The sequence below is a fragment of the Dipteris shenzhenensis genome, chromosome 2, assembly GCF_047967505.1.
Source record: "Dipteris shenzhenensis isolate YYH24624 ecotype China chromosome 2, Dip_SZ_1.0, whole genome shotgun sequence".
Classification (NCBI taxonomy): domain Eukaryota; kingdom Viridiplantae; phylum Streptophyta; class Polypodiopsida; order Gleicheniales; family Dipteridaceae; genus Dipteris; species Dipteris shenzhenensis.
In genome coordinates this window covers 63572547-63587676 of record NC_141597.1, presented here as the reverse complement: position 1 = coordinate 63587676, position 15130 = coordinate 63572547, and the positions used below count along the sequence as shown (strand labels likewise).

The 15130-nt window shown below is 42.0% G+C and overlaps 1 protein-coding gene across 4 annotated transcripts in view; it reads left to right on the top strand.

The window, feature by feature from the left end:
• Positions 1-14062, top strand: part of LOC147905154 (U-box domain-containing protein 44-like) — a 30280-nt gene extending 16218 nt beyond the window's left edge. For all 4 annotated transcript variants that reach the window (XM_087390589.1, XM_087390580.1, XM_087390598.1 and 1 more), the window contains one exon: positions 12272-14062. In XM_087390589.1, the coding sequence (XP_087246715.1) occupies positions 12272-13848 (1577 nt within the window). In that variant the 3' untranslated portion in view covers positions 13849-14062. The remainder of the gene's footprint in view (positions 1-12271) is intronic.
• Positions 14063-15130: the final 1068 nt, after the last annotated feature.

The window sequence follows — 15130 nt, the reverse complement described above, 5'->3', positions numbered from 1 at the left end:
AATTTAAATGTGGCATGGTACCTAGCACATAATTGTAATTAATCCCTAGGCCCTAAGGCATTCAAAGTAATTAAAGAGTGGTTTGATGGAAATGATGACACTTGCCATGTGGAACTTCAGTGGCCACCCTAGAGGGCCAGGCGGTTTGGCCTCTCCCAAAACCACTCTAGGCCATTCTAGAGCATTCAAGAGGTGGTTTTTGACTTTTCTAGATGGGTTTGGTTATTTCTAGTGTTTTGGAGGCTTCTCTTCCAAGAACTGGAATTTCTTCATGCTTTTGCAACCCTCACACAGCTGAGTGACGAATTTTGCCATAGCTCCTCACCCGCTTGGATTCCGCGATCTTTGTTTGTCCCAATGGCTTCCCTTTGCCTCCCCTACGCATTGATACCCTTTTCTTGAAAGGCATTTTGTAGATTTGGCTGCTCTGAGCACTTTTCCTGCTGGTTGATTTTTCTGAGCAGCACTTTCTGCTCCCTCAGCCTCCTGGACCCTTCCTCTTGCTGGGCGCCTACTTTTTCCTGCATTTGGAGCATTCCTTCTTGCTGGTTGACTGGTTTTTCTTGGTTTTGGGGCACTTTCCGGCAATGAAATTCTCCCAAAAGCTGCTCAACGCATTCCTCTCTGAAGCACCTTTCATTTGAGCCCAAGATCTCCAACTTCTTCGCGACAGAAGTGTTCCAATTTGGCTTTTTCGACTGAATTCTTGCTGGTCGACTCTTGTGAATGCTCCCTCTTCATGTATTTGCACTTCTCTGGCTGAGAGTGCAAATGGGCATTGGCTACAACATCCTTTTCATGTTTGAAGATTTGGTTCAAGCTTTCAGTGCTTGGTGAGAGGTATTTTGGTTATTGCAATCTCTTTCTATTGCAATCTTTTGGCTGGCCTTGTGTGCAGCCCTTTCTTTGGCTCACAGGTACCCTGGCAGTGTCACAATGGTCACTCCATGATTGGGTACTGTGCTGGTTTTTCTCTCTTGATGCTTTGGTGAGCACTATTGGTTGCCTATGGATGCCACCTAGTTAGTGTAGCTGGGGTGCAGAGTTTTTATGCATCTAGATAGCTATTGGAATGCACTCAGAGACAAGAATGCCTTTGTATATGCCTATGGATTAAGTGCACTTATGTGATGGTATTGGATGTTTGAAAGCATTGTGAAGGCTTAGTGAATCAAACTGCGGTTTCAGTGTTGCAGGGAAGGTCTCCCAGATGCAACTTGTAAAAGATTCACTGTGAAATATAAAGAAATACCGAAAGGGGCGCCACAAGATTTGGGGCCAATCGTGTGCACTTGTGTATGCTTTGCTGAGTAGGGGCATTCTAGCCTCCATCAATTTCAGTTATCTCTTTTATTATCGAATGGGTGAATGTTGAACAATGGTGATGCAGCGGATAGTGGCTGTAATAAATGCTATGTGAGCTGTAATTAATTGCAAAAGTGGTCTAAAGATTGGTTTCACTGTCCTTAGAGTGTTTGGAGGCCGGTTACCTTGTTTTCTCTCCAACTCCCTCTACAATGAGTTTCCTTTAATCCTTTGATTTTAGTTGGAAGCAATATTGCCCTACTCAGTTCAGTAACTCAAGAGCCACTTTGATGGTAGATACTACTATTTTGGAAATGAGAGCAACTTGGTCTAAGAGAAACTACGATACTAAGACCACAGTGCTTGAAAGAACACGACATAGAGCATCTACGACACCCTCGATCCACTCTAGTGAAGAGCCATTCCTTCTCATCTTGTTTCCTCCTCCTATTTTTCATGCCTCCCCTCTTCCCTCTTGTGGTTCTCTTCTCACCTCTTATCTTTTCGACCTCCCTATGCATGCTTTCCCTAGTTAGCATCGGTGCACACTTAATAGCAAAGTGGAGAAAGGCTCTAAAGGAAAATTAGGAGAAGAAGCGCAAGCGCAAGCAAAGAAGCTGTGTCCAGAGTCAAAGCTACAATGTCTAAAGAAGAGGTAGCCCTGTTGGAATGGATAGTTGATAGTCTTTTTCTTTTCCGGGTGAACACACGGATAGTGGTGAAAAGTTTGACACAGATAGCAGTGAGAGGGTCACTGAGGTAGCTGAGATTATATCAGGGCTAAAGCTTGAACTACCTGACAGCTCTGATGGAGAGCAAATGGAGGATGACACAGTACTAGGTAGCCTTCTCCCTGCGGGGACAAAGAAGAGGAAATTTAGTCAAATAGTTACTAAGTCGTATTTGATTGATCCTAGCAAATGCCCAACCCCAAATGTTAGGATCAGATCGTCTATGAAATGACATTATATGAGAGCTGGTCTTGCAAGTTTTAAATGAAACTCTTTTTGCAATTTATCTTCTTGTTTTTTTTACAATTTATCTTCTTGTTTTTTGAAGGAAATTATTTTTGCAATTTATCTTTCTTGTTTTTTTAATGAAATTCTTTTTGCAATTTATCTTCTTGTAAGTTGATATGAAATTCTTTTTGCAATTCATCAACTCAAGTATGATGATTTGTATATGTGTTATTGTTGCTTCTAGGTGACTCCGGAGATGTTCTTCCTCAAAAAAAGTTGTTAATCTTTTATTTGAATGGAATATTGTTAAAGAGGTGGTGGCAGACTGCTCTTGAAATGGCCCAAGGTGGTGATGTTCATAAATTAAATGTCAGTCCCATAGTGTCTTTGATAGAAAGCAAATTGGGATATGATGAGTTTAGGGAGTTCAAGTTCGTGTTCAACTTTGCACAGGAGGATTGTTGTACAAGGGAAGAATTCCGACACGTTTCTTGGCAGGAAGGCACACAAACGTGTTTCTTGGTAGGAAGGCTCGCTTCTTCACCCCATTTTCTTGTTCTTCTTCTGGAGTAAGCTCATTCAAACTCTTCACATCTTTGAATTCACAACTGTATGTACAACCCATAATCACACATACACAGATCGTGTCTTGTGCACCAAATCCATAGCCTTTTCAAGATCCATCTATGCTTATTTTGCCATTTACGCTTGAATGCAAGAACTCCCAACATGATGGATCGACTTCATATCTGGCAAAGCAAGACATGGGAAATGGGGCAGCTGAACCTTCCCTTCATGTCATAGTAAGTTGGGCATAGGAAGATCCAGTATTTCATCTTCTTCGCCTCATGCATGCTATATATCAAGGTCCCTCGGTATCTTGAATGATGGGATGAAACTGAAGTGGCCTATGGCAATCCCCTCAAGGCATGAGGCAAGAGCATGCCCAGATTTCTCAACGCCTTTGAAAGATACCATTGGCAAGGTACTGGAGCTGTTTAAGGCAGCAACATGGGGTGATAGCTTTTGAAAGCAGCAAGTTTGATGGGAAGAGTTCACTTACCATGTGTATGATCAGGAAATGTTGGCAATCGTACGCACTGTCCCTAGTTTAAACAAATCTTCTATTGGGAGGTATTTGGAGAGCCAGCAGGACAAAATGGGTAACAAGATTCCAGCTGCTTGTTGCAGCCTTTATCCATTCCGAAAGGCAAGTGGACACACATTTGCCATGGATTCCATTGCAGGTTGCCTCTTGTGGATTTGCCATCAGGAAAGAATGCCATAGGTACCAAATGGGTTTTCAAAGTAAAGAAAGTCAGATGGGTCCATTGGCAGGTACAAGGCATGGCTGGTTATTGATTATGAGGAGACATTTGCTCCTATTTCGAGGATGACCACCATCAGATAAGTTATTGCTATGGCTGCACATTTTGATTGGAATGCTCATCAGTTGGATATAAAACAGCTTTTCTTAATGGAGACTTGTTAGAAGAGGTTTATGTCAAACAACCTCTTGGCTTTGAAATTTCGGGTAATGCAAATAAAGTTTGCAAGCTGAATAAAGCTTTGTATGGGCTGAAACAATCCCCACTTGCATGGTACCCCAAGATTGATGCCTTTCTGACCAGCAAGGGGCTTCACAGTTCAACTAAAAGTACTCTCTACACATCAAGAAGGATGGGGGAGATATTTTGGTCATCATTCTTTATGTAGATGACATGCTGCTCACAGGGTCACATGAATAAAAAAGTGCAGATTTCAAAGTTGAAGTGAAGGCTACATTTGACATGCTAGATTTGGGCATGTTACATTTTTATTTGGGGATCCAGTTTGTACAAGAGAGATGTGGCATTATTATGTCTCAATCCAAGTATGTGCAAAATCTCTTGGATTGGTTCAACATGGATTGCAAGCCTACAACCACTCCCATGGAGCCAGGGTTGAAGAGTAAGCAAGCCTATTTTATCCCATGCAAGAAGGCTTTAACAGCTCAACAAGCTGCACACTTGCAGCAAGAGTACATCCTACTAAGTATACTTGGCATATTGTATCAGAACATAGGCATTTGCAATATTATCAGTGATGTGTCTGGGAGGGATAAAGCCATATTGGGTAGGATGTAGACCATCTTGCAGAAAACCTTTTATTCTATCAACCACCATTTTGGCAACCACCTTATAAATGACTGGCATGAGTGTAATAGGCTTCCAATTAGCAAATGATTCACAAAGATTCTTTTTGGGAATCAACTTAACCAGCCCTTTCTTCCAAGCATCTGGCATTTACTGATTTTGCCAGGCACTATTAAGAGCATCCCAGTAAGTCAGAAAGAACTCCACCATAAGACCATCCCAATCTCTTGTGGACAACCTCCTCTCGGAATGAACATCAAAGACCAAGGTCAACCATGGAGGCATATTGGAGATTGTGAGTACCACTAGCTACGTGGACCATGATGTGGATTGTCTCCCTAATGGATCATCTCCGTCTGATCCATGCATAGTCACAAGAAACGTTTGGTTTGTTTTGTAGTTTCGTCGTTTCGCCACGCTTTGTTTCGTTCCGTTTCATCTTTTCAGACAAAACGGATAGGTTTCGAATTGATACTTAGTATATACAAGGGTAGCGGCAAATAAGATATGCTAGTTTAAGAGTGAACAAAGAGAAATTAGAGTTAAGACACCTAAGAAGGAAATTCAAAACACATACAAATTCTTCAAATTTATTTAAACTCAAGCTTTCAATCTCCTTTCGCAAGTTCGGATAGGTTTCAAATAGACAGGAATAGGGACAAATAAGATATGTTTTATCCAACTTTAGAGTGAACAAGAGGAACACAAGTCAAGGCACCTAAAAAGGAAATTCATAACACAAATACATTCTTCAATTTATTTAAATTCAAGCTTTTAATCTCTTTTCTCAAGTTTTAACATTAGACCATTTAATGTTGATTTGGGCGAAACAGAGGTTTTGTTGTGATCGTTTCGTACTATTTCGAAACATTTTGTCCGTTTTGTCATTTCGAGGTTTCGACAAAGACGAAACGGGTTTTCATGTAACTATGGATCCACGTAGTCCTATAACTTGAAGTGGGATCCTTGATCTCGTAAAGACCCAAGCCAAGTAGGTCAAGAGCAAGGGTATTGCTTGTATCAATCTATTGGATTCTCTTTGCACTTGCTCTGAGGTGACTTGCTATTTGGAGTCTTGGATCATCTATTAGGTTTTTGAAATCCTTCTAAGAACCCACAGAGGAAACATGACTTCTCTCCCATCTAGAGTACTACATATAATGAGAAGTACCAAGTGGTCTACCATGATCATCAATTATGTTGTCATTCTGCATGATAGGTTGCTTATGAATCTCTTTCCGAGAGGAAAGGGGAATCCTCCGAAGAGTACTCCTGAAGTTGGGCCAAGCTTTCAAGATTGCAGCCAAAAAAGGGGAGGAGGAAGCCGTGAGATAGAGCGAGGTAAAGATCCACGTGGTGCTTCCATCCAATCTCCTCCTACGGAAGGAGAACATGACTATATACATCGAGCGAAAAAACCCCTCTAAGATTCCTATCCACCTTGCATAATAGGGATTTGCTCTATAAGTCTGGATCTATTATAGTGAGGCCTCCTTCTCTCAGGGGTAGGATCAAAGCCTCCCAAGCCACCTTGGCTTTGGTGTCTACTGAACCATCTGGTCCACTCCAAAGAAAATTCCTTATCTGCCGTTTGATTGAGTGATGGAATCCCTAGAACGGCACCAACAAGAGCAAACAATGCCGTGGCCAGCAGTACCTGGTTGACCACCACGACCTTGGAAGTAAGGTCAAGTTTGGCTGAACTCTAAAAGAGAAGTTTCTTCCTGATACTCTCCAACACAAAGGCAAATTGTTGCTGCGGAGAGATGCCCACACCGACCTAGCAGCCCAATTATTCGACAAAAACACCCCTTTGAATCCAAGGAAAGCTGAAATCAGCCCCTGATTGGAGTGTCCTGGTCAATAATCCAAAAGCCATTGGATTTATTTCTATTTATATGTGCACCTACTGCCAAGCAAGCCCTAAAAGAGCTTAGATTTTGTGGAGTGGTATCCCAAAACACGGCAATATCATCAGCCCTCTCACTATCCGAAAGCTGAAGTCTCAGCCCAAGAACATCTGCATGGGATCTTAGAGAGATATTCATTGCTTCACCTCTAGATTGCCGACAGAAATTCAGCACAAAGACTTTGTATAAATGGATGCTCAAGTATGTGTGGGGTGTGTGTGGATTTGAATGCGTGAGAGCCTATGTCTATACTATGGTCTACACCCACTGTTGGGCGCTAATGACATCATTTCAACCTTACAAGTGACTATCACGAGATTGAAACTGCACTATGTTGTGTTTTTAGAGGATGGGCATGTTCCTGTATTCATCTAGATATATGCTCATTGCTTCAGCCTTAAATAAGTACAAGGAAGTTAATGTGCTAGATGACTAGTGATCTGCAAGACTTAGCACGCTGAAAAGTGAACAATTGGAGGAGGCAATCACTGGTGTACATATGGGTGAAAATGTTGTGCAGCTATGTGAGTTATTTGTTTGTTGAACATTGCGTTTGGGGCTGTTTAGGCTGGGTTGGACTTTTGGTTTTTAGAGGATGAGTTTGGGCATGTTCCTGGATTCTTCTAGATATATGCTCATTGCTTCAGCCTTAATAAGTACGAGAAAGGTAGTGTGCTAGGTGACTAGTGATTTGCAACACTCAGCATGTTGAATTGGAGGAGGCAATCACTGGCGTACATATGGGTGAAAATGTTGTGCAGCTATGTGAGTTGTTGAACATTGCGTCTGGGGCTGTTTAGGCTGGGTTGGACTGTTGGTTTTTAGAGGATGAGTTTGGGCATGTTCCTGGATTCATCTAGATATATGCTTGAAGAAGTACAAGAAAGTTAGTGTGCTAGATGACTAGTGATTTGCAACACTCAGCATGCTGGAGAGTCAACAATTGGAGGAGGCAATCACTAGCGTACATATGGGTGAAAATGTTGTGCAGCTATGTGAGTTATTTGTCTGTTGACCATCGCGTCTGGGTTTGTTTAGACTGGGTTAGACTTTTCGTTTTGAAGGTCTAAAGCTAGAGAATCCCACCATGCATGGTGCATGCATGTTTGAGATCTTTCCTTTCGAAGCACATGAAAGTACCATTGGAGAAACATGCAAGAGTTGCATCATGTGTGCCCATGCAATGCATGAATAGCATTTGTGAGTCTTGTACACTTGCATGAGAGCATGCAGGTCTATCTGGTAATTCATGCGTATGCAAGCTTTTATGGTTAACAAACAAGCGTGTGCATAAAAAAGTCAAGGCCTTTCCCACTTTTGTGCAAAGTGTGATACTTTTACAAGCAAACTACTATTTTTCTTTTTGCATGGGTGAAAAAAAGGATTTATGTATTTGTTCTTGTGCATAATTGTACTTGTTCAAAATTTACTTTAATAATAGTTCTTTTTGGCAAAAAGAGCTTGTGGTCTAATTGTGCATCATTTTTAAGTGTTCATGTGTTTCCTTGTAAGTTGATTCTCCTTTAATGAAATTCTATGTATGAGAAGGGCAGTTTAACATACTATTGAGTTGTAAGCTCATACACAGCTGTACGATAGGTCAGCAACAGAGCAAAGTCTTCAAGTGGTTTGGATTTAAGTATTTTATGGGTTCCCTCTTTAGGGTATTGACTAACTTGAATAAGCTGTAACTCAGGAGTGATGATCAATGGAATCTCAACTAAGTCAAGAGATTCAAATGTTACTATGGAGAAACCAACCTGTTGGAAACTTTGTATGTGTCACCAAGATGACTCACTTGAAGAAGCTATAACTCGAGAGTCATAATCAAATCCAGTCTCAACTAAGTCGAGAGATTCAAAAGCTAAGGCATTGAATGAAAGAGTGATTGTTTACCTCTAATGGACTCCATGCTTGGGGTGGCTCGACATACTGAGCCTGCAGTTGGTAGTTGAGCTGCTAGCTCAACTCTTATGGTTTTCTACTCCGTGACTTGATTAGTAAAGATTCTAGCTCAAGGGCGACACCCTACCAAGGTTAGAAGGGGCTTAGCCTGGTTGGGGGTGTCTTGACATGGGCAGATCGAGAGGGACTGAGAGAAGCTGCCACATGGGCAGCGGCAACAGATCCTTCTTAGGTTTATTGGGCCAGCATCATTGGAAACAGGCCATCCATGGGCCTATATGTAGGGCCAAAGAGCTGGGAAAAGGCCACCACAAGCAGCAACAGAGTGAGAAGACTTAGCTATTTATAGGCCTTGCCCCAGGTCATCCGCAGCAGCAGATGGAGCAGAAGACATGCCGAGACCAGGCAGAAGTGGGACAGACCAGGTCAGCAGATTTGTCAGCGAGAGGTTCCATCCCCTATAAATAGGCCCATTCATCGGAAGTTCAGTAGCAGCAGATCTCATCCATTTGGGGCACCCCCTAGGTGCATACCTACTGCAGGTAGGAGTGAGTATGCAGGATGGAGCAGCCTGAGGGCTCAACCCAAAGTACTTGAGAAGGTCACTGGAGCTCACTGAGGAGTACACAACTTGGGGAGTTCCAGAGCAGAGTTAGGAGCCAAATCTTGTGCTTTCCACAGAGCATCCAGGGCAGCACACTGCTGCATGGTGACGGATCTTTGTGGGAGCTATCTGTTAAGAGATTTTTTGACTCTTTTTGGTCAATATATCTTGGCTGTCCTATTGTTGTCTATTACTCCAGACCTACGTGCTTGTGACTTGTTTCTTGTGCACACATATGTCTAAAGTTGGATCACAGTGTTTCCTTTGGTTTTCCATTGCATACACCATACACATTACATTTTTTGCTGTGTTGTTTATATAACATGGTATCAGAGCCAGTGTTCTGAGCTAATGATAAATGTTGACATTCCCTGACATTGTATCAGAGCCTGGTTGTCTATTTCTATAGACACGGTCGTCAGAGACATGGTGGTGTGCCTAGAAGAAGGATTGAAGAGCTGGGTTTCCAAAGAAAGGAGCCGTGAACCCAGGAGGTGTATGAAATCCAGCGAGAGATTGAGTGAAAGAGGAAGGTGACGTCTGTTGAGTGAAGGTGTGACAGGAAGGTCAGTGTTTTGTAAATGGGAATCTCTTGCAGGTTATCTCACAGGTACGACATGGTGGCCCGCATGCCAATTCTAAATTTTGGCTTGGTGAGAATGTTAGATGGTGACAACTATCTGATCTGGAAGAGCAAGATCCAGAGTCACCTGATTGCAGGTGCATTGTGGGAGATAACTAAAGGAATAGAGGTGAAGCTTGTGGACCAAAAGGATGCAACAGGTGCTGTAAACAAAGATGGCACTGTAATCAAAGGAATCGAGGCGAAGCTTGCAGACCAAAAGGATGCAACGGCGCTCTATCAGAGATTGGGTGCTCAGGGATGCTGAGACACTTTCAATGATTTTACTGCAAATTCAGTGCTTCCAGACATTCAATTGGTGGCAACTGCATCTAAGGAATCGATGATTCTGTGATACTCTTACAGATGGCTAATACGGGGCACATTTTGATACTTCAAAATCAGCTATTCAAGCTGAAGATGAGGAAGGTGACCTGGTAAGCCAGCATCTGGTCAAAGTAAGAGCCTTGAAAGATAAATTGGCTACTGTAGGTCAGAAGGAGGACAGCAATCAGTTGGCCACTCTCATGCTCAATAAGCTGTCTAGGAGCTTCAATGGGTTAGAGAAAACCCTAACAACTGGAGATAGATCGAAGCCATTGACTTTAGAGGAGCTTGGTCCCTTGTTACTCCAAGAAGAAGCAAGGCAGAAACTGTATGAGGATGTTGGTGATGATAAGGCATCAAATGCCACCAAAAGGTAAGGGCGAGCCCAAGAAGAAAAGCAAGAGCACTTCCGAGGACGGATACTCTTTTGAGTTCCTATAAAGAGTATGAACAACTAGTTAATCATGCTTCTCCCTAATTGCTACTCTTATAATTACCGCATCTAGCCATGAACTTCAGAGCTACAACAGAAACTTAGACCAAAGAAATTTATATAATGAACAATAGTGTGTGGTTCTAATAGCTAGTCTCTTCTATGCATGATGGAGTTGATGGTTTTTAACCTTGTGGGTGACTATTATGAAGTTGAGAACTGCACTTTGGGGTTGAAGGTTTTGGGCCGCTTTTAGATTTGTCTAGATGTATATGTGTAATTCTGACATTCTAAGCTAAGACTTCTCATGATCTGTAGACCACTAGGGGTTGATGGCATTTCTGTGTGCCCTTATGCTCACGTTCCCAGAGTTGAGGTCTATTATGCACAATTCTATGTCTGGTTCAGTATCGATTGTTGCTAATTTTTACAGGCTGCTGTATTTCATGTTGCATGTACAAAGGCTGCTCATAGACATACAGATCTGGTCATGAGTCGATATTTCCATAAGCCTTATTTGTCAAGGAATCTGGGCTTGGGACTCACCCCAACTGGATGGAAAAAGATGAGACCTTAAACTTTATTGTGGTCAGGTCAAAGTGAGACATATTGCCAATATGTCAGCTTGCTCGCTAAATTAAATTCACATCTATCCGGCAACTGGCCATTTGGTTTATGCTTTTTAAACTAATTAGAGCACTTCATTTCTGTTTCCTTGAGCAAGGCAAGCCAAATTTTACTGATGTAAGCAAAGCACGCATTAACAAGAAAGTACGACACTTATTCCTGCAGACTTCTTTAAAATCCACAAGAATGTGGTTACATTGACCCAACAGGATGGGAAAAAATCAGATTTTCACTGTCAATTGAAAGCTTGGTTATTGCACTATTAAATTTTTCGCATGTGGTCATGCATGTGTGTATGAAGTGGGGAATATGTAACCCCAGAAAGTACGTTCAACATGAGGAATTTCTTTAATACCAACTTTCACAGAAAGTTTACATAAAGGTTTAAATTACTCCCTTTCAAAATCCAGTGTGTATAAGAATCGGAAAAACTATTTCTTAATAGGTTTTTTTAATTAGGCCTCAAACACATGTGCTATATAGAGTCTTTCTGCAAGGTGAACAATACCCCCGCCCTCCTCCTCCTTTTCCTTGAGAGTACATGAGTGAGTGCATGTGCGCCTGTCGTGCTTGCGTGCGCGCACGTGCTAGATTACATGTGAAATGTTGGATGATTCCAATCAGTAATGATGCAATTTATTGTTTGTAGTGTGGTTTGAAAGGCTAAATAGATAATACGGATCTTATTAGAGCTCCATTGTGTTCATCATTTACTCAAAGCATCTAATCAGTAGATTGATCAGAATTGCTATGACAAAGTTGTCTTTAAGCTATGCTCTGCCAAGGAGTATGAAATCTTATTTACATTTTTGCCACTTGCTATTACATTGATATACATTGCTATGCAGCTACATGATTTGAGGACAGGGTCTGGATTGTCAAATAGCGACACTACTGCTTCTCTTTCATGTTAAAGGCCATGCTCTCTGAATAGTGAATCTCCCCTCTTGGCTGCCATTTTGAGCTCTGAAGTGAGTGTGTGGCATGTGGTCCAAGATCCACGTGCATAGCCATTTTTTATTTTTCAGTACTAAGAGCCTTGCACTTAGTGATTGTCTTAGTGATTGCATGTCTTTTTGGTATGGGTCTAATGGTTCTATGCTCAAGTTCAATGGTAAAGTTTGGAGAGCAGGAAACTCAAGCCTGGAATTAACGTATGACCCTCAATCCTTTCTTTGTTGGCTTGTCTCTCGGAACTCCCAATGATATAAACAGCTTTTTATCTTAGATGGATTTGAAGCCATTCTTAAGTCAGCATTGTGAGTTTTCTTTACCTTTTCTGCGTGCAGTGCATTTGAAGCTGATTTTTTTCAATAGCACGGCTACAGGATAGTCCAACCTTTGACATTGGAGGGAAACTGTCGTTGGTTGTATGCTTTGTATGGGTTTTTTGTTCACAGGAAGGGCTACTGATTGCTGATATATATTTTCTTATTTGACGTAGGAGGTGAAGAAGTTAAACTAGAAATGGCCACCTTACTTGCAGAGGTGGTACTCAGTACAGAAGGGAAGATCAAAGTTGCAGAAATGGGAGGGAAGACACTGGTGGAGATGCTTGAAAGTGGCTTCTTGGCAGGCAGGGAGGCAGCATTAAAAGGCCTATGTCAACTCTCTAATCTCGAAAGCAATGGAAAAGTTTTGGTTGAAGCAGGCATTTTTCGTCCTTTGATAAGAGGTCTCTTTGTGGTAGGTGTAAATCAATTGCCCATGAAATTAAAAGAAGTGTCTGCTACAACCCTTGCCAATGTTGTGAACTCAGGTGTTGACTTAGAGCAAACTCCTATAGATGCTGATGGGAACACTCTTACTTCAGAGAGTATTATCCATAATTTGCTACATTTAGTCAGCAATACTGGTCCTGCCATTGAGGCTAAGCTTCTTCAGGTGCTCGTCGGGCTTGCTTCCTCTCCGTGTGCAGTTGGGAAGGTGGTCATTGCAATAAAAAGTGCAGGTGCAACTATCAGTCTCATACAGTTTTTGGAGGCACCACAAAGGGAACTGCGTGCCAATTCAGTTAAGCTGCTTTATCATCTCTGTGCTTATATGGGTCAGGAGCTTGCAGATGGCCTTCGTGTTACTACTGGTCAGTTGGGCACTCTAGTGAAGCTACTTGGAACAAGTGGAATAACAGAAGAGCAAGCAGCTGCAGCAAGGCTTCTGGCCAATCTGCCTATTGAGGATGTCCAACTCACACACGCTTTACTAGAAGAGGGTGCATTGCCTATAGTAGTGAAGCAACTTGAGGAGTTGCGTCAAGGGGTCGTTCGAATAGGTGCTGGCCGATTTGTAGGTGCCTATAAAGAAGGCTTAGTGGGTATTTTGTCAAGGTTTACATATGTGTTGGGTGATGCAGAGATGCTGACTTTTGCTCAAGAATACAGTCTGACATCTTTGTTTACAAATCTGCTGAACACAGGGGGTCAAGATGAGGTCCAGCGCTTATCCGCCTTGGCATTGGCAAATCTTTCTTCTCATTCCAAGCAGTTGTCTATGTTACCTGATATGATCAAAGGCAATGCTTGCTTTGGTTTATTTAGATGTTTAAAGGCACCCTCCAAGCCAGTGGGATTATGCCCAGTGCATGGTGGACAATGCTCCACAATTCAAACTTTTTGCCTTCTTGAGGCTCGAGCTGTAGTCCCCTTGGTTGCATGTCTGGACCATAGGAATCTGGGTGTAGTGGAGGCGGCTTTAAGGGCGCTGTCCACCCTGCTACTGGACTCTGTAAATTGTGAGGAAGGCATCCAAGTCTTGAGTACTGCAGATGCTATCCAGCCCATTCTGGATATTTTGAGGGAGCATAAAACAGAGCAGATCAGGCAGCAAGCAGTAACAATGGTGGAGTGCATCCTACGCAATAATGACATTGCGCGAGCTATTGCTACAGATGCAAATGTACACACTGCATTGGTGGAAGCTTTCAAATATGGTAACAGCAGTACTAAGCAAACAGCGGAGAAGGCATTAAAGCATCTAAACAAGATTCCTAACTTTTCTGGCGTTTTTCACAAGGTTAAGTAGCTTCTGAAAAACAAGGTTAAGTAGCTTCTAAGCCAAACCGCTCTCATTGGTAGAGGAATGTTTGCAAGGCTTGTAATCTAATTTTGAGAGTGTTTTTGGACTCATTTCCTTCAAGTTATTGGTTCTAAGGCGTCTAATAACCACAGATTAAATTTCGATTGTTTTACATGCATCGATGTGATTCTATCGAGTTTTCAACCTGATGCAGATTGTAGAAGCCATAAATTGGCCTTCTGTCAAGTTGGGAAAGGCCTCTCTCTCTCTCTCTCTCTCTCTCTTTCTCTCTCTCTCTCTACTTGTCAGTTTATATTTCTACCTCAGATAGACATCCAGGCTCTCCCTTGTGGCATACGTACCGGATCAAGGGCTTGTCTCATTAACAAATTTGATCCCTTGTTCTCTCTCTCTCTCTCTCTCTCTCTCTCTCTCGTGTACAAATCTTATAACAATGTAAGATTATCCGTGGAAGTTTCTCAATTACCCATATCTCTATGCCTCGTGATTATAATTTGTGTTTGTGAAAGTTAGCTTGTAGATGAAGGCATCCAATATTCCATATATGGATGGGATTATCTTGGTTTACATCAAATCATCTTTGGAGCACAAATGATAGAACTCTCTACCTGAGCATGGGAGAATTCTCAAGGCTCGTAAAGTTTTCCCTCAGTACAGGATGTTGAGTAGTGTCAAGCTTGTTTGTTCTCACCCTAACATGGAGAGTTATCAGCATGGGGTGTGAGGTGGAACAGAGCATGAATAAATCAGGATGATCTCATTGAGATGAGAAACTTGAAATTCAAGCACGCTTGGAGCTCCTCCATGATACGTTTGTAAATAAGAGAGGATGTTACTTGGTGAGTGTAGCTTTGCTTGGTTAAGCACAGATACGTTTTTACAAACTCGTTTGTAAGTCATACTCTGTGCTGTCTCTCAAAAATAGAAAAATGATATGGCACAATCTTCGAACGATGGAAATTGTGCAAGCTAAACAAAGAGGAGAATAAGTGGGAGTGGGTTTTTTTTTTTTTTTTCCTGGTGCATGCATGCACAAAAGAAAACTTTAAGCTTTTCATTGATTGGGTTAGAAGCATGCCCGATTGAGGAAGGCATGTATGAAGCCAGTAGATAATTTCGTTTGTGTCTTCACCCAAAGGGTCTTGACCCCACCCTAAAATATCTCATGTGCCTATCAAAGACTTACGGATCTTTAGAGCAAGCATGCGCAAAAAGATAGAAACATACTATTTTCCTCCTAGTCTTTTTCTTCTCCAAGGAGTTTGCT